Below are 26214 nucleotides of genomic sequence, written 5' to 3'. Positions count from 1 at the left end.
CCACTTCTGGACATTTTCTATATATGTGGTGCTGGGGAATCGAACCCAGGGCCTCATGTATATGAGGGAGGCACTCTTGCCACTAGGCCATATCCCCAGCCCCTCACTCAATCTTATTTGTTCAAGTTTGACCATTTCCCTGCAAATACCAATATTTTATCATTTCTAATCACTATGTAGTATTCCATTGTGTATAGGTACCACATTTTTTTAATCCATTCATTTGTAGTGGGACATCTGGGCTGTTTCCATATTTTGGCTGCTGTGAATTGTGCAGTGATAAACATGGATATGCAGATGTCTTTATGATATCCTGAGACCTGTTGTTCAGGATAGATGCCTAGGAGTGGTATGGCTGGGTCATAGGGTATGTCTATGCTGAGCATTTTTTTTTTGGCCAGTACTGGGGCTTGGACTCAGGGCCTGAGCACTGTCCCTGCTCCAGGCTAGCACTCTGCCAACTTGAGCCACAGCGCCACTCCTGGTCTTTTCTATATATGTGGTGCTGAGGAATCGAACCTAGGGCCTCATGTATAGGAGGCAAGCACTCTTGCTACTAGGCCATATTCCTAGCCCTATGCTAAGCTTTTTGAGGAACCTTCATACTGTTTTCCAAAGCAGTTGTACTAATTTGCACTCCCACCAACAGTGGAGAAGGGTTCCTCTTTCCCCGCATCCCCTCCAGCATTTGTTGTTACCTGAGTTCAGAGTATAGGCCATTCTAACTGGAGTGAGGTGGTATCTCAGGGTTGTTTTGATTTGCATTTCCTTTACTGCCAGGGATGTTGAACATTTCCTCATATGTTTCTTTGCCATTTTTATCTCTTCTCCTGTGAAGTCTGCCTTTAGCACCTTTGCCCATTTAATAATTGGTTTACTGAGTTTGGAGGGGGTTAGTTTTTTGAGTTCTCTGTAGATGACAAATATTAGGCCTTTGTCTGTTGCTGTGCTGGTGAAGATCCTTTCCCATATGGTTGGCTGTCTTTCTAGTTTAGTAGCTATGTCTTTAGCTGTGCAGAAACTTTTTATTTTGTAGAAGTCCCATTGTCGAGTCTCTCCCCTATCTGTTGTGCCCCTGGGGCTATGTTCAGGAAGTTCCTACCTGTGCCTATAATAAGTTCTAGTGTCTCGCCTACTCTGTCCTTCAGTAGTTTCAAGGTTTCAGGTCTGATGTTGAGGTCCTAAATCCATTTTGAGTTGATCTTGGTGCATGGTGATAGGCTAGGATCCACTTTGAGTTTTCTACATGTGGCTGTCCATTTTTCCCAGCACCAGTAGTTGAAGAGGCTATGTTTCTTCCATTGTATGTCTTTAGCTCCTTTGTTGAATATCAGCTGACTGTAAGAAGGCAGCTTTATTTCTGGGTCTTCTATCCTATTCCATTGATCTTCAGGTCTGTTTTTATGCCAGTACCAGGCTGTTTTTGTTATAATGGTTCTATAATAGAGTCTGGTATTGTGATTCCTCCTGCGCTGCTTCTTTTGCCTAGATTTGCTTTGGCTATTCTAGGTCTTTTGCTGTTCCATATGAAGTTATGGGTGGTTTTGTCTCAGTGAAGAATGTAGCTGGGATCTTGATGGGGATTGCATTGAATTTGTATAACATTTTGGGCAAAATGGCCGTTTTCACTATATTGATTCTGCCTACCCATGAGCATGGGAGGTCTTTCCATCTCCTGGTAGCCTCTTGGATTTCCCTTTTTAGTTTTTTTTTGCCAGTCCTGGGCCTTGGACTCAGGGCCTGAGCACTGTCCCTGGCTTCCTTTTGCTCAAGGCTAGCACTCTGCCACTTGAGCCACAGCGCCACTTCTGGCCGTTTTCTGTATATGTGGTGCTGGGGAATCAAACCCAGGGCCTCATGTATACGAGGCAAGCTCTCTTGCCACTAGACCATATCCCCAGCCCCCCTTTTTAGATTTTTATAGTTCTCATTAAATAGGTCATTCATGTCTTTGGTTAGGTTAATCCCTAGGTAATTTATTCTTTTTTAGCTATTGCAAATGGCATTATTTCCATAATTTCCTTTTCTGCTTTTACATTGCTGGTGTACAGAAAAGCTGCTGATTTTTGTGGGTTGATTTTGTATCCTGCTACTTTGCCAAAATGGTTTATTAGATCTAGGAGTTTGGGGACTGAGCTTTTTATATCCTTCAGATATAAAATCATGTCATCTACGAATAGGGATAGTTTGATTTCTTTTTTACCATTGTGGATCCCTTTTATGTCCTCCTCTTGCCTATTGCTATGGCGAGGGATTCCAGCACTATGTTGAATAGAAGCAGGGAGAGCGGGCATCCTTGTCTTGTTCCTGAGTTTAGGGGAAATGGTTTTAGTTTTTCCCCATTTAATATGATATTAGTAGTTGGTCTGTTGTATATGGCTTTTATTGTTTTAAAGAATGTTCCCTCTATTCCTGTTCTCTCCAGGGCTTTTAACATATATGGGTATTGTATTTTGTCAAAGGCTTTTTGGGCATTGGCTGAGATGATGATGTGGTTCTTGGTCTTAGCTCTGTTGATGTGGTGAATTACATTTATTGATTTGTGGATGTTGAACCATCCTTGCGTCTGTGGGATGAAGCATACTTGATCGTGATGTATAATTTTCTTGATCAGTTTCTGGATCCTGTTAGCTAATATTTTGTTGAGGAGCTTTGCATCTGTGTTCATTAGTGATATTGGTCTGTAGTTCTCTTTTTTTTGTTGGGTCTTTGCCTGGTTTGGGAATGAGTATGATATTAGCTTCATAGAGTTTGGTATTTCTCCCTCTGTTTCTATTTCGCGAAAGAATTTGAGGAGTATTGATTGGTATTAGCTCCTCACTGAAGATTTTATAGAATTCATTGGTGAATCCATCCGGGCCTGGGCTTTTCTTTGTTGGAAGGCTCTTGATTACATCCTGTATTTCGCTGTAGGTTATTGGTTTATTTAGTTGATTTATTTATTCTTGATTCATTTTGGGCAGTTTATACTTCTCTAAGAATCGATCCATTTCTGTAAAATTTTTGTTCTTTAGTGAGTAAAGAGTCTGGAAATAGTTCCTTATAATTCTTTGACTATCCTGTGTATTTGTTGTGATTTTTCTGGTGGAGTCCCTGATCTTACAGATATGAGTCTCTTCTCTTCTTTTTTTGTAAGTCTTGCAAGGGGTCTGTCCATTTTACTTATTTTTCTCAAAGAACCAGCTTTTAGTTTTATTTGTTGAGTGGTCTTTCTAGTCTCAATCAGTTTTCTCTCTTCTTTAATCTTTGTGATCTCTCTCCTAGTCGTTTTAGGTTCAATTTTTTCTTATTTCTCCAGTCGTTTTAACTGCATAATAAGGTTATTTACCTGTTCTGATTCCATTCTTTTAATGTGTGCGCTGAGGGCAATGATCTTGCCCCTCAGCACTGCCTTTGCTGTATCCCGTAGGTTTCTTTGTGATGTATTTTCATTGTCATTGTCACTTATGAACTCATTAATTTCGTCCTTAATTTGCTCTGTGACCCAAATGTTAGATAACAGTGAGGAGTTTAGCCTTCAAGTATTTGTGTAGTTTCTGTGGTATCCTTTGTTATTGAGGGCTACCTTGATTCCACTGTGATCAGATAGAATACATGGGGTAATGTCAATACTCTTGTATTTGTTGAGGTTCTTTGTGTGGACTATGATATGATCTATTTTGGAGTATGTTCCATGGGCTGCTGAGAAGAATGTGTATTGAGTCTCTGTAGGATAAAAAACACTGTACAGATCTGTCATATCCATGTGGGATATGGTATTACTTAGGTCTTTGCTGGGCTATCTCTAAACCCCGTTCCGTGGGGATCCCGGGCCTATTCGCCCCCTCTGTGTGTTCCCCTTTCGCTCTCACGCATATCCTCTGGCCAGTAGGAAGTAATGCAGAAGCGAGGGCCACGGGTAAGCTCCGGACTGGGTGTGGCCACGAGAATGCCCCCCCTCCCCCATACTCGCCAAGGAGGCCAGATACATGTGGACATCTAGGAGTAAGCTTCAGAAGCTTCCCAAAATTTTATTCAGGGGAGGGGTTTATATAACAGTAATGGTGGCAGGAAGAGGAGGGACTAACTGGGTATTAACGATTGGCTGATGAACTGTCCATCACGGTGATGTCACGGAACTTCCCGCAGAGGTGGAGATCACAGTCCCCCCAGGACCGGCCCCCTGGGCGCAGGCTGGTGCCATTAGGAGACAGGTGCTCCAAGATGAGAGGTGGGACTGGTTTGGGCTGACTTTCTGGTGGTTCCCGACTTGGGGAAGGTAGGAGTGGCTAACAGCCAGCAGTCCCAGGTCTTAAAGGTATAGCTATCCTCGACAGGTCTTTGGCTCCCTTGTGAATCCTCTGTGTGTTGGATCTGTCTTTTGGAGAGAGTGTAGTATTAAAATCTCCCACTATGATTGTATTTGGGTCTATCATGTTCTGTAGTTCTGAAAGAATTTGTTTGACATATTAAGGGCCTCTTTTGTTCAGTGAGTATAAATTTATCATGGTGATGTCTTCCTTCTGGATTTTTCCTTGTATTAATAGGCAGTGTCCTTTTTTATCTTTTTTTTTTGGCCAGTCCTGGGCCTTGGACTCAGGGCCTGAGCACTGTCCCTGGCTTCTTCCCGCTCAAGGCTAGCACTCTGCCACTTGAGCCACAGCGCTGCTTCTGGCCGTTTTCTGTATATGTGGTGCTGGGGAATCGAACCTAGGGCCTCATGTATCCGAGGCAGGCACTCTTGCCACTAGGCTATATCCCCAGCCCCCTTCTTTATCTTTTTGAACTGATTTTTTCTTTTTTTTTTTTTAACCAGTCCTGGGCTTTGACTCAGGGCCTAAGCACTGTCCTGGCTTCTTTTTGCTCAAGGCTAGCACTCTGCCACTTGAGCCACAGCGCCACTTCTGGCCATTCTCTATATATGTGGTGCTGGGGAATCAAACCCAGGGCTTCATGTACACGAGGCAAGCACTCTTGCCTCTAGGCCATATTCCCAGCCCTTGAACTGATTTTATTTTATTTTATTTTATTTTATTTTATTTTATTTTATTTTATTTTTTTATTATTTTTTTTTGGCCAGTCCTGGGCCTTGGACTCAGGGCCTGAGCACTGTCCCTGGCTTCTTCCCGCTCAAGGCTAGCACTCTGCCACTTGAGCCACAGCGCCGCTTCTGGCCATTTTCTGTATATGTGGTGCTGGGGAATCGAACCTAGGGCCTCGTGTATCCGAGGCAGGCACTCTTGCCACTAGGCTATATCCCCAGCCCCTTGAACTGATTTTAATAAGAAGTCTAGCTCGTCTGAAATCAGGATGGCTACCCTTGCTGTTTTGGTAGGTGCATTTGGAAGATCTTGCTCCATCCTTTCATTCACAGCTTGTTTTTGTCCTTTGCTATATGATGGGTCTCTTGAAGACAACAGATAGCTATATTTTGTTTGCGAATCCACTCTGCTAATCTTTTCCTTTTTATTGGAGAGGTTAAACCTTTTATTTTTAAGGAGATCATGGATAGGTGTGTTTTTTTCCCTTCCATTTTCCTGTTAGGCTGTGTTTTGCTTCTTTCCTTTCTTTCTTGTCTTTCTTGATCTATTTTTCCTATTGGGCTCTGGCTATTGTAGTTTCTTTCTGTTTCTGTTTGGAGGTCCTGTACATTTTCTGTTGTTCTGTTGAGTGGTTTTCTCCTCTTAGGATTCTCTGTAAGGCTTTTTTTGTTTTGTTTTTTTGTTTTTGTTCACATATTCCTTTAGTTTCTCTTTGCTATGGAAAGATTTGTTTTTTCCCCTCAAAATTAAATTCTAATTTTGCTGAGTGTCTGGGTTGGCAGTTGTTGGCCTGCAGGACTTGGATGGAGTTCTTCCATTGTAAGTTTGTATGGAGAGGTCTGCCGTGATTCTAATCTTTTTTCCGTTGTAGTATAGTCCTTTGTTTTGATTGCATTCAGAATATGTTCCTTGTTGTTAAAATCTGAGGCCTTGACTATGATGTGTCTGGGGGTATTTCCCTGGCTTCTTTTTGCTCAAGGCTAGCACTCTACCACTTGAGCCACAGCGCCACTTCTGGCTTTTTCTATATATATGGTGCTGACGAATTGAACCCAGAGCTTCATGTATATGAGGTAAACACGTTACCACAAGGCCATATTCCTAGCCCCTTACATAATTTTTTTTTTCCAGACCTGGGGCTTGGACTCAGGGCCTGAGCACTGTCCCTGGCTTCTTTTTGCTCAAGGCTAGCACTCTGCCACTTGAGCCACAGCGCCACTTCTGGGCTTTTCTGTATATGTGGTGCTGAGGAATCGAACCCAGGGCTTCATGTATATGAGGCAAGCACTCTTGCCATATTCCCAGCTCCCTCCACCCCTTTTTTTTAAGCACTGGTTATTTTTGGATGAGGTCTTGATTTTTGCCAAGGCATGTTCCTGGGCCATAATCCACCAATTTTAAGTTTCTGATCATGTGTGGAATAACAGGAGTATACTACCATGTCCTAGCTCCTCCCACTGAGATAGAGTCTTATGGACTTTGTTGCCAAAGCTGGCATAGAACCAAGATCCTAGCCTCTTAATTAGCTAGGATTACATGCCACCAGTGCTGGCATTTCTTTTTTGTTTTACAAATCTGTTTAGTGGCTGACTTATGGCAGTTTGATTTTGAAATGCATGAAGAAAATTGGACTCACAGATGTGTAGGAAAGCAAAAGTATTTAAAGAGTTTTAGATAGTCATGAAGTTTCTTCTCTGTTATCATTCAAAAGACTTGATAGGTTGTATGCCGGGCTAGCTTCACCTTCCCTGGGTCTGGGGATGCTACGATTATTCTCTCTTAAGTGTGTTCCCCTTTTCACCCTCTCCCCTGGGCTCCTGAACAGGGACGCCCAGGGTGGAGTGATGGGACACGTGTAAGCCTCAGTGCACATGACCGAACGAGACTCCTCAGGCCCTGCAAGAAAGACACTCACAGATGCATGGGAGTCTCGGAGAAGACCTCAAGGGCATTCTGATTTATTCAGATGAGGAGCCAAGAGATATACCCCCAAGGGCGGGCACAAGAGAGGGACTACAGGTTGGCCACAAGAGCTGTCCTTCAAGTGATGTCAGGGGACTTCCTTTGTGGGTGGAGACCCAGCCCCCCAAGAGTTGGGTTCTGGGTTCTTGGCCATCAGACACGTGCTCAACCCCAGGGGTACGGGCTTCTCTTCCTGTTAAAGGCAGAAGGGGAGGGTACAGGCTAAAGCCAGCTGTGGCCTCTTAAAGGCACAGCTGTCCCCAACAGTTGTCATTTTTTTTCTTTCTTTTTTTTTTTTTTTTTTTTTTTGCCAGTCCTGGGGCTTGGACTCAGGGCCTGAGCACTGTCCCTGGCTTCTTTTTGCTCAAGGCTAGCACTCTGCCATTTGAGCCACAGCGCCACTTCTGGCCATTTTCTGTATATGTGGTACTGGGGAATTGAACCCAGGGCCTCATGTATGCGAGGCAAACACTCTTGCCACTAGGCCATATCCCCAGCCCCTCATAGACTTTCTTGTCTGAGCTTGTTTCAAACTGTAATCCTCAGATCTCAGCCTCCTAAGTAGCTAAGATTAAAGGGATTATAGGCATGAGTTACCAGTGGACCATGTGTACACACATATGTGTATGTGTGTCTGTTTGTTCTTGTGTGTGTGTGTCTATATATATTTTTTGTTCTATTTTTTGCCAGTCCTGGGGCTTGGTCTTAGGGCCTGATCACTGTCCCTGGCTTCTTTTTGCTCAGGACTAGAACTCTGCCTCTTAGCCACAGCACCACTTCTGGCCTTTTGTATAAATGTGGTGCTAAGGAATCAAATCCAGGGCTTCATGTATACGAGGCAAGCACTCTTGCCCGTAGACCATATTCCCAGCCCCCTATATATTTATGTACATACATACTCATGGATATATAGCACATTTGGATCTAGCCTCTACAAATAAGTGAAAACATGTGACATTTGGCTTATCTTTCAACATGATGGTCTCCCAACTCCATTTTCTTACAAATGAAATGATTTTATTTTTCTTTATGACAGTATAGTATTCCATGGTATATATGTACCGTATTTTTTCTGTACTGATCTGTTGTTGGGCACTCTAATTCTACAGTTTGGGTATTGTGAACAGTACTACAATAAACCTGGATATGCAGATATCCTCCTTTTGTATATTGATTTATACTCTTGTGGGTATATACCCAATACTGGTATGGGAGGGACAGAATGTAGATCTGTTTTTAGTTTTTGAGGAATCTCCACACTAATCTTCATATTGTTTGAACCTAGTGATTGGGGTGAGATGGAATCTTAATATAGTTTTGAGTTGTAGCTCCTGTACATGGTAAAGGATTATAAATATTTTTTCATATTTCTCTTAGTCATTTGTATTTCTTCTTTATTTTTTTAAATTTTTTTAATTTTTTTGCCAGTCCTGGGCCTTGGTCTCAGGGCCTGAGCACTGTCCCTGGCTTCCTTTTTGCTCAAGGCTAGCACTCTGCCACTTGAGGCACAGCGCCACTTCTGGCCATTTTCTGTATATGTGGTGCTGGGGAATCGAACCCAGGGCCTCATGTATATGAGGCAAGCTCTCTCGCCACTAGGCCATATCCCCAGCCCTCTCTTAGTCATTTGTATTTCTTCTTAGAACTGTTTAATTCAGGGGCTGGGGATATGGCCTAGTGGCAAGAGTGCTTGCCTCCTATACATGAGGCCCTGGGTTCAATTCCCCTGCACCACATATACAGAAAACAGCCAGAAGTGGCGCTGTGGCTCAAGTGGCAGAGTGCTAGCCTTGAGCAGAAAGAAGCCAGGGGCAGTGCTCAGGCCCTGAGTTCAAGCCCCATGACTGACAAATTAAATAAATAAATAAAAATAAAACATAAGTAAGAACTGTTTAATTCACTTGCTCATTTACTAATTGGGTTATTTGTTCTCTTGTTTAAGTTTTTGAGCTCTTTTTTTGGCCAGTCTTGGGGCTTGAATTGAGGGCCTGGACGTTTGTCCCTGAGCTTCTTTTGCTCAAGGCTAGCAACTGTAACACTTGAGCCACAGTACCACTTCCAGCTTTTTCTATTTATGTGGTACTAAGGAATTCTAGGGCTTCATACATGCTAGGCAAGCACTCTACCACTAAGCAACACTCCCAGACATTTTGAGCTCTTTGTATACTCTGGTTATTAATCCTTTATCTGTTTTTTTTTTTTTTTTTTTTGGTACTGTGGATCGAACCCAGAACGTTGCACTTGCTAGGCAAGCGCTTTGCCACTGAGCTACATCCCAGCCCTAATCCTTTATCTGTTAAATAGCTTCAAAGATTTTTTTTTCCTACCTGATTCTGGTAATTTGTTTCTTTTGCTGTGCAGGAACTCTTTAATTTGGTATAGTCCCATTTGTCAATTCTTGCTCTCATCTGACTAACCTAGAGTCATATTCAGAAAATATTTACCTGTGCCCACAACTTCCAGGGTTTTTCCTACATTTTCCTGTAGTAGATATAAGGTTTCAGGTTTTACTTTGAGCTCTTTGATCTGTATGGAGTCAATTTTCTTTCTTTCTTTCTTTCTTTTTTGAATCAATTTTTGTACAAGGTAAGAGGTAGGAATCCAGTTTGTCTCTTGTAAGTGAAAAACCAGTTTTTCCAGTACCATTTGTTAAAGAGGCTGTCTTTTCTCTACTCTGTTTTTGTCCCTTTGTTATATACTAGTTGATAGGGTCTCTTGCTATGTTAGTTTTGCTGGTCTCAAATTCCTAGACTTGAGTGTTTTCTTTCTTCTGTACATCTAAGGTCATTTGATATATTTCTTTTTGCAGATTTCATCCAGCAACTAACTTCACCATAGAAACACCCACAGTTGTATTGATGGTTGGGGAAAAATAGTGGCAACAACAAAGGAGAAAAAGCTTTGACCGACAGAGAAAATGAGCATGCTAAAACCAAGTGGGCTTAAGGCCCCCACCAAGATCCTTAAGCCTGGAAATACAACCTTGAAGACACCTGTTGCTGGTAATGCTTTGTTTTTTCTTTAATACCTTATACTGTATGAAGACTTCATTGATTAAGACTTCCAGATAGCCAGGCATGGTGGTACATGCCTGTAATCCCAGTTCCCCCATGGACAGCCTGAGGCAAGGGAATTTCATATTCAAGACCAATCTGGGCCATGTCTCAAAAAAAAATAAATAAAAGAGAGACTTCCAGATATAAAATTCTGTCTTTCTTTTTCCTTTTTGTTTGTGGGTTGTGTGGCTTGAACTCAGGGCCTTGGCTCTATCCCTTTGAGCTACGGTGCCTCTTCTAGTTTTCTGGTGGTTAATTAAAGGTAAGAGTTTCATGGACTTTTCCTGCCCAGGTTGGCTTTGAACCGCAATCCTTAGATTTCAACCTCCTGAGTAGCTAGGATTATAGGTTTAAGCCACCAGTGCCACTAGTCTGTTTTAAAAGATATTGTGATACTAATTGTCCTGTGGTAAGCCACTGACATCAGAGGAGCAGGCAGGACAGTGCCTGTTCAACACATTCTCAAATTTTATATATCTATTTAGCCTACTGTACAAAATACCTTAGGATGGGAATCTGTGAACTACAGCAGTCTATTGTTTAAATTTCTTGGGCTTTTCCAACTTTGTGTGGTTCACTAATACTTGTTCAGGAGACCTTAGGCTTTCCTTTATGGCTTTTTCCAAGACAGAATTCTCCAGAGAATTCCTCCACAGAATCACCTCCTGCTGTTACCTGGTGTACTGCTTTTCTGTCTGCCTTCCAACTCCTTAATTCCTATCTCCATTAGGGCATAGGCTATATATCTCACATTGTTTTGTTTTGGGCTAGTCCTAGGGCTTGAACTCAGGGCCTGGGCACTGTCCCTGAGCTTCTTTTGCTCAAAGCTAGTGCTCTACCACTTGAACCACAGTGCCATTTCTGTTTATGCTGTACTGACGAATTGGACCCAGGGCTTCATGCATGCTAGGCAAGTAATCTACCACTGATTCACATTCCCAAACCTCTCAAGTTGTTTTTATAGGAACTATTTGTATACAGGACCTCACTGAAAATGTATAGAATCAATAAATACAGTATTTCACTTAATCCTCATTTTTAAAGCCCTTGAGAGATGTTACTGTCCCCTTATAGATGAATAAATTAAACTCAGAGAGGTTGTGTTACATCCTGAGATGATGATATGCCTTGTGAATGGTAGGATGTTTAAAAATATGTGCTTTGTCAGTTAACACTAAAATTTAATAAATTCCTCTTGGATGACTACATGGTTGAGTTTCCAGTATAAATATTTTTTCTTCTTGTTAGTCATGGGGCTTGGACTCTGGGCCTGGGTGCTGACCCTGAGCTCTTCCGCTCAAGGCTAGCACTCTACCACTTGAGCCATGGCACCACTTCTGGTTTTCTGGTGCTTAATTGGAAATAAGAGTTTCACGGACTTTCCTGCCTGGCCTGGCTTTGAACCTCGAACCTCAGATCTCAGCCTCCTGAATAGTTAGGATTATACGCGTGAGCCACTGGTGCCTGGCTAAATATTATTTTTGGCAAACTATAAGTGCCCTCTTTCTGATAGGAGAGTATACAAAGTTGTATTACTTTAGCCAGACATTTGGCCAGGTGCTATACTTTTTATTTACTGTGATTTCTATCCCTGTCATTAAAGGCAGGATTAATGCAGTACTTTCGTAGTAAAGACAGCTAGGGCCACAGCACTGACTCCTTTCCTTCATCAAATCTGATTACTAATCTGTTCAGTTAAGTGTTTTGAGCATTTTTCTTTTTTGGGGAAAGGCAGTGCCAGGAATTGAACTCAGGGTCTAGTGCTTACTTAGCTTTACTTCTCTGGCTGGCTATCGTTTAAGCCATGCTTCTAGCCTACCTGCTGGTTAATTAGAGATGGAATCAGGCAGACTTCTGCCCGTGGTGGGTTCAAACCACAATCATCCTCTAGATCTCACCTTTCTGAGTAACAGCTTTAATTTCAAAAGTTGGAATAAAGCCTGTCTCAGTAGATTCAGGTTAGAAGTGGAATCTGACCTATGGATATATAGGTCTTTGTGGGTTTGTGTTTTGGTCCTGGGGCTTGAGCTCAGGGCTTGGGCATGGTCCCCAAACTTCAACTTAAGACTAGAGCTTTACCACTGGAGCCACAATACCACTTCCCATCTTTTCTGAGTAGTTTACTGGAGATGAGAGTCTCATGGACTTTCCTGCTAAGGCTGGCTTCCAACAACAGTCTTCAGACCTCAGCCTCCTGAGTAGCTAGGATTACAGGCATGAGCCACAAGCGCTTATCAAGGTGATTGAGTTTTTACTCCCCAGCTCATTGAGTTTTGACCGCATTGAAAATGATAGAGAAAGTACTCTATTACTGGCTTAAAAATAAGTCAAAACAACTCTCTGTGTACTCCTGTTGCTATTGCTTTTTCTTTTCTCTTTTTTGCCAGTCCTGGGGCTTGCACTCAGAGCCTAGGCACTGTCCCTGAGCTTCTTTTTGCTCTAGGCTAGTACTCTACCACTTGAGCCACAGTACCACTTCTGGCTTGCTTTTTCTGTTTATGTGGTACTCAGGAATTGAACCCATGGCTTCATGCATGCTATGCAAGCACTAAGCCACATTCCTAGCCCCACTATTGTTTTTTCTATTTTACTTTGTTAGAGGATGATTGCTTGAATATGAAATTTAATCTTATGTAATTTTTCTGTTTTCAGCTGCAGCTCCAGTAGAAAAAACAATATCCAGTGAAAAAGCTTCAAGTACTCCATCTCCTGAGACTCAAGAGGAATTTGTGGATGATTTTCGAGTAGGGGAGCGTGTTTGGGTGAACGGGAATAAGCCTGGATTTATCCAATTTCTTGGAGAAACCCAGTTTGCACCAGGCCAGTGGGCTGGAATTGTTTTAGATGAACCCATAGGCAAGAATGATGGTTCTGTAGCAGGAGTTCGGTATTTTCAGTGCGAATCTTTAAAGGGCATATTTACCCGACCTTCAAAGTTAACAAGAAAAATACAAGCAGAAGATGAAGCCAATGGCCTGCAGATGGCTCATGCCTCCAGAACTGCTTCTCCTTTGTCCACTTCTGCAGCTAGCATGGCATCCTCATCCCAGGCCACCCCCTCAAATATTCCCCATAAATCATCCCAACCAACAGCAAAGGATACTTCAGCCACATCTCAGATCAGCAACCTCACAAAAACTGCCAGTGAATCAATTTCCAACCTTTCAGAGGCTGGCTCAATAAAGAAAGGAGAACGGGAGCTCAAAATTGGAGACAGAGTGTTGGTGAGTACATGCACGCATCCTCCTTTTTATAGAAATCTTTGGTTTAGAAATAAGAAACACTCAAAGGAAACTTAGAACTACCTCAACATCCCAAAAGTTTGGAATTGTGGGTGTGTGCCATCATGCCCAGCTTTGCTTCCTCCCCCAAATTATTGATCACCAAAATTCTAACAGAGCTGAGATGATCAGTTCATTAGTATGTAAGAATTTCCCCAGTGCCATCAATCACAGTGCTCACAGTGTATTGTTTCAGGCTTTTTGAATTATTTCCCTGAAATTAACAGCCGTTAAATGCCTCTTGGAGAAAACAGTTGTCTTGACAGTAACTTTGACTCACCCTCAAATAATTCAGAAGATTATTTGAAGAGATTACATCGTCTTTAATATGCTGTGTTTTGTTTTGCCAGTCCTGGGTCTTGAACTCAAAGCCTGAGTACTGTCCCTGGCTTCTTTTTGCTCAAGGCTAGCACTCTACCACTTGAGCCACAGTGCCACTTCTGGATTTTTCTATATATATGGTGCTGAGGAATCAAACCTAGGGTTTCATGTATATGAGGCAAGCACTTTACCACTAGGTCATATTCCCAGCCATATGCTGTGTTTTGTACATGTGATTTTGCTAAAATACTTAGGGTAGGGTGCCAATGGCTCAAACTGTAATCCTAGTTACTCAGGAGGCTGAGATCTGAGGATGGAGGTTCAAAGCCAGCCCAGGCAGGAAAGTTCATGAGACTCATATCCAGTTAATCACAGAAAAAGCCAGAAGTGGGGGCTGGGACTATGGCCTATGGCCTAGTGGCAAGAGTGCTTGCTTCAGCTCTGGGTTTGATTCCTCAGTACCACATATATAGAAAAGGCCAGAAGTGGTGCTTGTGGCTCAAGTGGCAGAGTGCTAGCCTTGAGCAAAAAAGAAGCCAGGGACAGTGCTCAGGCCCAGAGTTTGGCCAAAAGAAAAAAGAAAAAGCCAGAAGTGGCACTGTGGCTCAAGTGGTAGAGTGCTAACCTTGAGGAAAAAGGAGCTGAGTTTAAGACTCAGGACTGGCCAAAAAAAGGTAAACTGACAAGCAAACAAGAAACACTGAGATAAATTAACTTCCAATACTATGAATTTAACACAGTCTCATTAGATTTTTTTCCAGAATTAAAGCCAAATGATTTTAAAAACTTAAGCTTGCTTAAACTAAATGTCTATGACTAGGGCCTAGTTTAATAAGCTAGAGACCCATACAGTGGACTGAGATATAATTATAAAACCAAGAAAGGGTTTTTCCTGTTTTTTTATGAACCAAAAGTCAGTTATGGAACACTGCCTTTTGTTTAAAAGTAAAGAAATAAGAATCCTAGCTACCCAGGAGCTGATATCTGAGCATTGTGGTTCAGTGCCAGCCTAGACAGAAACATCAGGGAGACACTTATCTCTAATTAATCACACAAAAAAAGCTGGAAGTGGAGCTGAGGCTCAAGTGGTAAAGTGCCATCCTTGAGCAAAAGAAGCTCAGGGATAGTACCAGACCTTGAGTTTAAGACTCAGGACTCAGGACCAGCACAAAAGAAAAAAAAAAGATGAAGCTATAAAATTAGTTTATGTTCATTTATTCAGTTTTACAAAACTTCTCTTCTAGGTTGGTGGCACTAAGGCTGGTGTAGTCCGCTTTCTTGGTGAGACTGACTTTGCTAAGGGTGAATGGTGTGGTGTGGAATTAGATGAACCTCTTGGGAAGAATGATGGTGCGGTTGCTGGAACCAGGTAGGACTGGAATTGTATGCCATCATGTTTCTCTCTTGGACATTATAGTGCTGTAGTGTATCTCCCCAAAGGTGTATAATGGAAATGAAAGCTGGGTATGTAGCTCATTAGGAAAGCACTTGCTTAGCATACTCAAGACCCTGGGGCCAGTCCCCAGCATTTGGTGCAGGAATGAGTGTTTGAAGAGCTGTACTTTATTTATTTATTTTTGGCGGGTTGTCGGTCTTGAACTCAGGGCCTGGGCTTTGTTCCTGAGCCTCTCTGTGCTCAAGGCTAGCTTTCTACCACTTGAGCTATAGTGCCAGTGTTGCTTTTTCTGAGTAGTTTATTGGAGATAAGAATATCATGGAGCTTGTCACTGGTAGCTCACACCTATAATCCTAGCTATTCAGGAGGCTAAGATCTGAGGATTGTGGTTCAAAGCCAGCCTGGGCAGGGAAGTCCAGGAGACTCTTGTCTCCAATTAAGTACCAGAAAGCCAGAAATGACACTGTGTCTCAAGTTTTAGAGCACTATCCTTGAGTTAATGAGGTCAGGGACAGCACCCAGGCCTACAATTCAAGCCCCACGACTGAATTTAAACAAACAACAAAAAAAGAGTCTCATGAACTTTCCTTCCCTGCCTTGCTTGGAACTGCAATTCTCAGATCTCAGCCTCCTCAGTAGCTAGGATTACAGGTGTGAGCCACTGGCACCTTGCTGAATTTTTTTTTTTACTATACATTTACCAGATATTAAAAATATTTGTGCCCTTTGCATAGAACCTCAGCTAAATATGAGCAGTCTCATCTCTGTTTCATATTGTTATTAGTGCCCTAACTCCTTAGGCATATTTGTTAACCTACATACATGTGAATGCTGCATTGTGGCAAATATTAACCCCAGTTTGGAGTTAGAATTTTCAGAAAACCTGTCACATGTTATGAAGTAGAAGAGTCCTTAGTTATAGTTGTTAACTTTTTGAAGTTAAATTTTGTTTGCTACTGTTCTCATTGTTCTTGAAAGGTATTTTCAGTGTCAACCCAAATATGGCTTGTTTGCTCCTGTCCACAAAGTGACCAAGATTGGCTTCCCTTCTACAACACCAGCCAAAGCCAAGGCTGCCGCTGTGAGGCGTGTGATGGCCACCACCCCTGCAAGCCTGAAGCGCAGCCCATCTGCCTCTTCCCTCAGCTCCATGAGCTCTGTGGCCTCCTCTGTGAGCAGCAAGCCAAGCCGGACTGGACTAGTAAGCCTCCCTGCTGCCTTATTTTGCACTCTGCATTCTACTCATTTGCAACATCCTTAGTCGAGCCTTGCTTTGCCTGTCCTTGTTCTCAGTGTGGCCCATAGCTAGCTATGAAGTTCTGTGGACGTTTTGAAAAATTAACTCAGACTGCAGTAGGGTTTTTGAGATAGTTTTTAATAGCACGTTTCAGATTCTTGAAGGTTAAAAATCTACTAGTACTTTGTGAATCTGTAGTAAATATTGTTCTTTTCTCTAACATTCTAAGGAAAGTTTCCTCAATATGTAGATTTCATTTTGATTTCAAACAGTTTTAGGAGGAACCAGAGTGTTGAGAAAAGGTGTGTTCTTAGAAATGTAATATCATGTTAATACAGTCTGATCTACTGAAAACAGTTAATGTGTGAGGTGCTCCTGATTTGAGCCAAAGGCAGGCAGAAGGGCCTCTACTTCTGGAACTGGAATAGTGCTGGGAAATGTCATGTGGTGTTCAGTTTCCTCTTTTTTTCTTCACCTGCTCGCCCATTTAGAGCTATGAAAGTAGAATCATCAGAATTGAAATGATGCCTCATTCTTTTTGTTAACATGAAATTTACTGGGGTCAAAGGCTTTCTCCTGACCCCCTTGCGCTCAAGTCTACGTACTTTCTTTGATCTGCTTCACTAGGCAGATACTATTTACCCCAGAAATGGCAGCACAAAATTCTTTTCCAAATGCATTTTGAATCTCTGCTTTGTGATGGTGAGCTTCAGACAAGAATTACTTAAGTTGTGGATCTCTGGTAACAAGGTTCTAGCCCTTGATTTCATTTTGCCTTCTGTACCATCATGATTTGGCAGAGAAAGGCAGCAGCGAAATCTGTGTATTGGGGGGGGTGTGTGTGTGTGGTTCTGCTTCTCCAGAGTTTTTCTTTTTTCATAGTACTGTAGTTTGAACACAGGGTCTTGTGCTTGCCAGTCAGGCACTCTATCACTTGAGGCATGTCAGAGTTTATTCCTTTCAAGTTCAGGAAAAAGAAATACTGCTTCAACTATTTCAGTTTACATCTCAAAAGAAAGACTACATCTTCATAACAACAAGTATCAGTGGACTTTTCTGAGGAAGTCATAAAAAGCACAGTGGAAGGAAGTGAAGAACAAGCTCTAGTATGTAGACAAAGCCTTGTTCAGAGAGCTGTTGCAAACCTTCCCGAGCACCTTGTCCCACTGAAACCCAGGAGCCAGGACGAGAGCAAAGCAATGATGAAGACTGGACCATGGAATTGGTTTTGGGGTTCCAGGGGACCTGCTGCCCCTCTCCAGCAACAGATGCTGAGGGTCCCATGGACAGAGCTTTTATTCATTATCAAACAAGAGAGAGTACTTGCAGAAAGGTTGCTACATCAGAGACTACTTCAAAGAGATAAGGGTATCAGTTGGGTGTGTGTGTGTGTGATAATCCCTGGACTGGCAACTTCCCTTAAACAAGAGGTGATAAGCAAACAACCAATTTGCACAGGCCACCTACCAGCTCCAAAGTCCTGTGATGTTTGGGATTAACTGGTGGAAACTGTAGCCATTGTAATCCTAAACACAATAAGTCTTGACCAAGCCACCCTCAGCATTCCAAGGGACAGAGAATAGCCTTCCAATTCTCTAAGGCTGATCTTATGGTTCTTCATTTACTGTTTCCCACAGAGAGCTCAGAAAGTTCCAGTATGGATGATGTCTGTTCTGCTATTCTAGGAACAATTGGGAAATACTATGTTGTCCTGTTCCCACCAATCTTTCTTTTTTTTTTTTTTTTTTTGCCAGTCGTGGGCCTTGGACTCAGGGCCTGAGCACTGTCCCTGGCTTCTTCTTGCTCAAGGCTAGCACTCTGCCACTTGAGCCACAGCGCCACTTCTGGCCGTTTTTCTGTATATGTGGTGCTGGGGAATCGAACCCAGGGCCTCTTATATACAAGGCAAGCACTCTTGCCACTAGGCCATATCCCCAGCCCCAATCTTTCTTTTTTGTTTTGTTTTGTTTTGCCAGTCCTGGGGCTTGCACTCAGGGCCTGAGCACTGTCCCTGGCTTCTTTTTGCTCAAGACTAGCACTCTACCACTTGAGCCACAGCACCACTTCTGGCTTATGTGGTTTTGAGGAATTGAACCCAGGGCTTCCTGTAAATGAGGCACTAGGCCATATTCCCAGTCCTCCTCCCCCCATCTTTCTTCTTACATTCAGATCAGTTCTAATTTCTCTTAGCTCACTTTATTTATTGAAGAAAATTGATTAAAGAGATTAATCCCTTTGTTTTGTGAGACTACTTGTTTCTGTGTATCTTTTAAGTAGGGTGGCTGTAGTTTCTCAACCAAATATTACTGTGGAAAGAGTATGAAGAGGATATAAAATAATTGAAATTATGATTTAAATTTTCTTGCTCAGAGATATATTTCTGTCTTAGTAGAATGAAATTGAAAGAAAAATTTTATTTTATTTATTTATTTATTTTTGTTTTGGTTCCCTGACCGGGAATCAAAAAAATTATTTTTTAATAACCAGTAATTTACTAAGCACCCATTGGGCATTGTGTATATTGTTAAACCTTAGAATTATGTTTATCACTGTGCCCTTCATTAATGCTTCATTAGTTTTTTGGTGTTTTTTTGCCAGTCCTGGGTCTTGAACTCAGGGCCTGAGCACTGTCCCTGGTTTTTGCTCAAGGCTAGCTAGCATTCTACCACTTGAGCCATAGCGCCACTTCTGGCTTTTTCTGTTTATGGGGTACTGACAAATGGAACCCAAGGCTTCATGCATGCTAGGTAAGCACTCTAGCTAAGCCACATTTCCAGCTCTTCATTAGTTTTTCACAAAACTTGCTTTTTGTCTTGACCATAGTCAAAACTCGGCTTTGCAAAGACATGATGCTATTGAAGGGAATGGAGTACAATCTAATGTTGAAATTCTGTTGCCTTGATCTAGTCATTTATATGGTGTAAACTATAATTCTTCAGTTATCTCTGTTTTCCTTTAACATTTAAAATCATCCTTACCCTTGTAATGGCTCCTTGTTATCTCTGTACAGAGTTTGGGAGCATTTAATGTTCAGGAAGATCTGTTAAGAAGAAAAAGTATAATTTAAACTTATAATAAAAGTAGTAAATTGGTCAAATGAACGACAGAAATGGTAATCCTTTCCCTACCAATATGTTTATGTAAATCAGAGAATTTCCCAAAATAAAACATCAAGAACATCTTTTTAAGTTGCTCCATTTCTTCTGTAATTTCTTAAAACCTGTAGCTATAAGCTTAACACAGAAATGAGAAGGATTATAGTTCAAGAAATATAGAGATTGAAAAGGACATAGTCACAGACTAAAGACTAAGAGAAGAGCAGGAAATATTGTGTACAGTTTTCTTAGAAGAAATGGACAAGAGCCTTGGGCACTGAGACCTTTTTTTCAGAGATATCCCACTATGTTCTAGCCTCCATGACATCTTGGGTTTTATTGGAATTTTTGGCTCTCGTAGAAATCCAGTTGCTGAATTATTAAATGAGAAATCCCCACTACCTTATCAGTCTACACCCTGTAAAGAGGGCTCCACAGACTGATGAAGAGAACATTCAGACAAGTGAAGCTTTGTTAGCAGAAGATGAAGTAAAGGCTGAATTAATCCTGAGCCAGTGACTGCTGAGTCACGGACTTAGACAATGCTTGTCAAGGGAGAAGGCCAGGTCCTCACTCCCAGCTTCCAGAGCCTAGTATACAGAATATACCTTATTTTTTGTCCAGTTACAAGCTGACAGCATCAGAGACTAACAGGTGACATAACTGAACACATTCTTGGAGTCCTATGGGGGGTCATAGGACCCCTATCCCAGTGACCTCCCTCCCCTTGACTCTCTTTCGTCTCCGCTCTCAGTTCTTTTTTCCTTTTTTTTTTTTTTTTGCCAGTCCTGGGCCTTGGACCAGGGCCTGAGCACTGTCCCTGGCTTCCTTTTTGCTCAAGGCTAGAACTCTGCCACTTGAGCCACAGCGCCACTTCTGGCCATTTTCTATGTATGTGGTGCTGAGGAATCGAACCAAGGGCTTCATGTATAAGAGGCAAGCACTCTTGCCACTAGGCCATATTCTCAGCCCCTCAGTTCTTTTTTTTTTCATGCCTTCTCTCCTTTTATTTCTCTTTCTCCACAAACTTCTTATCTCTTTCCCATCCCTCCAACTCAGTGTATGTGTGTAATATTTTCATACATATATACATGTATACACATGATATATTTCTTAAGGCATATATGTCTGGATATATTGTCTGACATATACCTATACACACATACATGCTTTTATGCATCACACACACACACACACACCCTTATATAGCTTTCATTTACTCATGAAGGCTGATTTTTTTTTGTCAGTCCTGGGGCTTGGACTCAGGGCCTGAGCACTGTCCCTGGCTGCTTTTTGCTCAAAGCTAGCACTCTACCTCTTGAGCCACAGTGCCACTTCCGGCCTTTTCTGTTTATGTGGGGCTGAGGAATCAAACCCAGGGCTTCATGCATGCTAGGCAAGCACTCTACTGCTAAGCCACATTCCCAGCCATAAAGGCTGGTTTTTATAAATGCCTTTGGTGATTGGGATTGAAATTCTGGATACTGGATTCCTGGATGAAACTCTTTTGTGCTTTTTCTTTTGAAAGAATGATGAAGAAAAATTTGATAAAAATCAGTTGAAGAATTTGTAACTCCAAGGCTCCTCTCTCTCTCTAAGCTTTTTTGTTCAAGGCTAACACTGTACCACTTGAGTCTCAGTTCCACTTCTAGCTTTTAGCTGGTTAATTAGAGATCAGAGTCTCATAGAGTTTTGTGCCCAGGCTGGGCTTTGAACCATTATCTTGAACGTATCTTCAGATCTCAGCCTCCTGAGTAGCTACAGTACAGGTGTGTGAGCCACTGGTGCCCAGCAAAGGCTGGCCTCTCTGTTACTTAATAGTATATAGAAGCCTAAGAAGCTTTTAGAAAGTTTTAGCCTCAAATCTAAGGATCAAAAAATTGGCCAAAATGTCATCACAAGAAGATTATTTTATTTTATTTTTAGTGATAACCGAAGTTTGAACTCAAGGCCTTGTACTTGCTAGGCAAGTGCTGTACCGCTTGAGCTATGCCTTCAGCCCAGTAAGAAGATAACTCTTAAAGTCAAGCTGAAAGAGTTGAAACTTGTGAAGGGGGAACTGGAATTTTCCTAGATTCCTACAAGGCTTAGTCAGCCAACCTCAGAGTACCTACATCGATCCATATGTTCATCTTGCACATTGATATTGATGTGTTCCTTTCCTGAATACTTCGCAAACCTATGATCTGGGCAACACTCTTGCTTTGCTGAGGAGAAACCTGCCATGCATGCATCGCTTGCTTCCTGCCTTCCTGATAGCACCATCGCTCTTCACTTCTCTGACTTTCCTTTGCAGTTGACTGAAACCTCTTCCCGCTACGCCCGCAAGATATCGGGCACCACTGCCCTCCAGGAGGCACTGAAGGAGAAGCAGCAGCACATTGAGCAGCTGCTGGCTGAGCGGGACCTGGAGCGGGCCGAGGTGGCCAAGGCCACCAGCCACGTGGGGGAGATAGAGCAGGAGCTAGCCCTGGCCCGGGACGGGCATGACCAGGTGAAGTCTGGCACTGACCTTCTACTGGAGATGGTGATGTTTTCTCAACATAGTGAGGAAGCCAAAGATGTGCTCAGAGCCAGGGAGTTAGTCTTGAGACCAGAAATGCATATCAATTTCTTTGCTTGAAAGCTGTGATTTAGGTGTCAGTTTCTATTGTCATAAAAATAAAGTTTTGCTCTTTTTGATTCTACCTCAGCCTTCTGGTCATTAGGTCTAGGTTTTTAGACCACTCTGTTAAGTCACTTGGTTACTAGGACCTTAGCAGGTCCTGTTTGTGGATTACTGTTAACATGTGTTTCAACTTTGGAAACGAAGAGAGTTGTTTTAACATTGTCCTTTGTTGCCTGAGTGGTGTGGTTTTTCATCATCTAGTTTCTAGGATTACTGGTGAGAATAATCTATTAAAATAGAAAGCGGAGTGTTGCCAGGGTTTTAGAGTAATGCCATCCACCACAGTGATGCTTACCTGGATCTGTATCTGCATCAGAAACTGGCTGCTCACTGATATTTCTGCTTCCCTAGCATGTCCTAGAATTGGAGGCCAAGATGGACCAGCTTCGAACAATGGTGGAAGCAGCTGACAGGGAGAAGGTGGAGCTTCTTAACCAACTGGAAGAGGAGAAAAGGTGATCTCCTAAGTGTTCTCTTGTTCAAGTGTGGCCTTTTCCTTTTCATTTCTTAGTAAAAGTTTCCCAGCAACAATTTGATGTTGTCCACCCTTAAAACCAAAGAACCAACTTGTCCTTAGCAAAAATCAAGCTCACACTGGATGAAGAGTATGCTTCGATTTGACTTTATTTAAGAAGTTTGTAATCATTTAGAAATAACCTGATTTATTTAACATTGCTTTGTTTATTAGTTTGTTTGTTTACTTACTTATTTTGCCAGTTCTAGGGCTTGAACTCAGGCCCTAGGCACTGTCCCTGGGCTTCATTTGCTTAAAGTTAGCACTCTATTACATGAGCCACAGCGCCACTTCTGGCTTTTTCTGTTTATGTGGTACTGAAGAATCGAACCCAGGGTTTCATGCATGCTAGGCAAGCACTCTACCATTAATCAACATTCCCAGCCCTTAACATATATATATATATCTTTAAATTTTTATTTATTTATTTATTTTTTGGCCAGTCCTGGGGCTTGGACTCAGGGCCTGAGTACTGTCCCTGGCTTCCTTTTTGCTCAAGGCTAGCACTCTGCCACTTGAGCCACAGCGCCACTTCTGGCCGTTTTCTAGATATGTGGTGCTGGAGAATCAAACCCAGGGCTTCATGTATATGAGGCGAGCTCTCTTGCCACTAGGCCATATTCCCAGCCCCTAACATATATTTTATTAAGTATCCCCTGTATGCTAAACCAGTGTTTCTAAGTCAATAATATGAGTAATTCTGACTAGTTTTCACCTGGAGCTATTTCTGGTGAGAGGATATTTAGGTTATAGTTACCTACCCTTTATGAATTTATTTTACATTTGATGAGTGACATAAGGTCTTTGCCTTTGAGAATCTTGGAAAGAAAGAAGACTGTCTTACCAGACGCTTCATACATGTAATACAGCAATCAAAAGTTGAGGCAGAAAGATTTTGAGATTAAGGCAAGTCGTGTCTCAAAATAAAATGCTTCAAGTGAAGAAGAGAACTCAACAGATTATTTTCTAGGCCCTTCTGAATGTCACTCTACCTACTGACTAGCTTCCAAGTAGGCTTAAAAGCTCTGAACTTATGATGAGAATCTTTATTTAACTGCTGGGCTTATAGGCATCTGCTACTATGCCCAGTTCAGGATTTTTTTATTCTTAATTCTACTAAAACTGTTGGTGAATTTGAAGAACTTTATTATTTTAAATGTAGGCTGTGAACTTTATCCCTTTTTCCTTTCTCAATTTTGTAAAGATTCATAATGTTGCATGGAAATGTAGCTCAATGGCAGAGTGTCTGCTTAGCATGCACAGCATCCTAGGGTAAATTACCATGACCAAAAACAAAACCAGATAGCAACAGAAAAAGATTTGCAATGTGGTTGTTACTTAGAGTTTATAAATGTTCTGAATACCATTATATTTCATGTGATGACATTGAAATTACACAAAATATGAGAGATTTAAAAAGTGAGAAAACATGCATTTTTAGAATCAATAAGATCTTTGATTGCTTCTTACCCAAATCATTCAGTGGTCCCCCCCCCCCCCGTGTGTGTGTGTGTGTGTGTGTGTGTGTGTGTGTGTGTGTGTGTGTGTGTGTTTGTGTGTTTGCTTGCGTTTGCCAGTCCTGCGTTTGCCAGTCCTGGGGCTTGGGACTCAGGGCCTGCGCACTGTCCCTGGCTTCTTTTTGCTCAAGGCTAGCACTACCACTTGAGCCACAGCGCCACTTCTGGCTTTTTCTATATATGTGGTGCTGAGAAATCGAACTCAGAGCTTCATGTATGCGAGGCGAGCACTCTACCACTAGGTCATATTCTCAGCCCCCTTCTCCCCCCCATGTTTTTGGGGTTGTTTTTTTTTTTTGTGTGTGTGTGTGTTTGAATTCAGGGCCTGGATGCTGTTTTAGCTTTTTTGCTCAGAGATAGTGCTATACTACTTGAGCTACAGCTCTGCTTCTGGCTTTTGGGTTAATTGTACATAAGAATCTCACAACTTTTCCTGGGCTGGCTTTGAATCATGTTCCTCAGGTCTCAGCCCCCTAAGTACTAGGATTACAGGTGTGAACCACTGTCACCCACTTTTTTTTTTTTTGCCAGTCCTAGGGCTTGATTCTGGGGCCTGGGCACTTGTCCCTAGCTTCTTTTGTTCAAGACTAGTGCTCTACACTTGAGCCACAACGCCACTTCCTGCCTTTTCTGTTTATGTGGTACTGAGGAATGGAACATGGGGCTTCACACACACCAGCTCAGCACTCTACCACTAAGCAACATTCCTAGCCCCCCAACTTTTTTTGTTTTTGTTTTTGCCAGTCCTGGGCCTTGGACTCAGGGCCTGAGCACTGTCCCTGGCTTCTTTTTGCTCAAGGCTAGCACTCTGCCACTTGAGCCGCAGCGCCACTTCTGGCCATTTTCTGTATATGTGGTACTGGGGAATCGAACCAAGGGCTTCATGTATACAAGGCAAGCGCTCTTGCCACTAGGCCATATCCCCAGTCCCCCCCCCCCCCCAACTTTTTTTGGTGCCAATCCTGGGTACATTTTTGCTCAGGGATAGCACTTGAGCTACAGCTCCACTTTCAGCTTGTGTGTGTGTGTGTGTGTGTGTGTGTGTGTGTGTGTGTGTGTGTGTGTGTGTGTGTGTGGTTAAATGCAGATAGGACTCATGGATTTTTCTGCCTAGGCTGGCTTCAAACTACAACCTCAGCTTCCTCAATAGTTTGGATTTACATGTGTGAGCCTCTAGCGCCCAGCACTCACAATCCTTTTCTTCTAGTTTTGAAATAGATGTTAAAATTGTCTAGGAGGTGTTAAGACTGGGATCTCTATGCAAGAAACCCATTAATTCACTATAAAATATCAGATGTGAGTGGGGGCATGGGTGGCTCATGCCTGTAATTCTCACTACTTAAGAGGCTGCGGTCTGATGATTGCCGTTCAAAGCCAACCCAGGCAGGAAAGTCCGTGAGACTCTTATCTCCAATTAGCCACCAGAAAACCAGAATTCGTGCTGTGGCTTAACTGGTAGAGTGCTAGCCTTGAGCTGAATTGCTCAGAGATAACCCCCAGGTTCAGAGTTTAAGCCAATGATCAACAAAAAATAAAATATCAGATGTGAGAGTGGCATAATTTGTTTTCTGTATTGCTCTTCCTTATGTATTCTGTATTAAGAATAAATTTTGAAAATTTTTTTTCTTTGGTATCAAACATTATCCTTTTAGACTGATTTTATCTTGTTATATGAGTTCTGGTGTTTGTGACCAAGGAAACCAGTTGACTTAATTCCTACCTCATGCCTTCTGGAATCAGTTTCTAGATAAGCCTTTGCAGTTTCCTAAACTATTTGTTTTGTTTCTTGCCAGTCCTGGGGCTTGAACTTAGGGCCTGAGCGCTCTCCCTGGCTTCTTTTTGCTCAAGGCTAGCACTCTACCACTTGAGCCACAGTGCCGCTTCTGCCTTTTTCTATATATGGTGTGTTGCTGAGGAATCGAACCGAGGGCTTCATGCATGCTAGGCAAGCACTTTACCACCAGGCCATATTCCCAGCCCCAGTTTCCTAAACTTCTATCTAGAAGAATGCCTCACATCCATGTCTTTTTTTTCTTTGGCTCAAGGCATTTCTTTTCACCATCACCTGCTTAGTTCTCCATAGTACTGATTATAGTGTTCGGAGTGGAGTAGGTAAGGCAGACTGTTGTTTACTTACCTGCCTGCT

General features: G+C 42.3%; 1 protein-coding gene across 10 annotated transcripts in view; it reads left to right on the top strand.

Moving 5' to 3' along the window:
• The window catches only part of Clip1 (CAP-Gly domain containing linker protein 1), a 100664-nt gene that overhangs the window by 21550 nt on the left and 52900 nt on the right, over positions 1-26214 (top strand). For all 10 annotated transcript variants that reach the window (XM_048343017.1, XM_048343018.1, XM_048343021.1 and 7 more), the window contains 6 exons: positions 9793-9985; positions 12692-13263; positions 14886-15010; positions 16016-16238; positions 21666-21863; positions 22389-22492. In XM_048343017.1, coding sequence (XP_048198974.1) covers positions 9901-9985; positions 12692-13263; positions 14886-15010; positions 16016-16238; positions 21666-21863; positions 22389-22492 — 1307 coding nt within the window. In that variant the 5' untranslated portion in view covers positions 9793-9900. The remainder of the gene's footprint in view (positions 1-9792; positions 9986-12691; positions 13264-14885; positions 15011-16015; positions 16239-21665; positions 21864-22388; positions 22493-26214) is intronic.

Source organism: Perognathus longimembris, chromosome 3 (genome assembly GCF_023159225.1).
Source record: "Perognathus longimembris pacificus isolate PPM17 chromosome 3, ASM2315922v1, whole genome shotgun sequence".
Lineage (NCBI taxonomy): Eukaryota > Metazoa > Chordata > Mammalia > Rodentia > Heteromyidae > Perognathus > Perognathus longimembris.
Note: the sequence above shows the minus strand (reverse complement) of the source record. Positions and strands in the feature narration are given on the sequence as shown.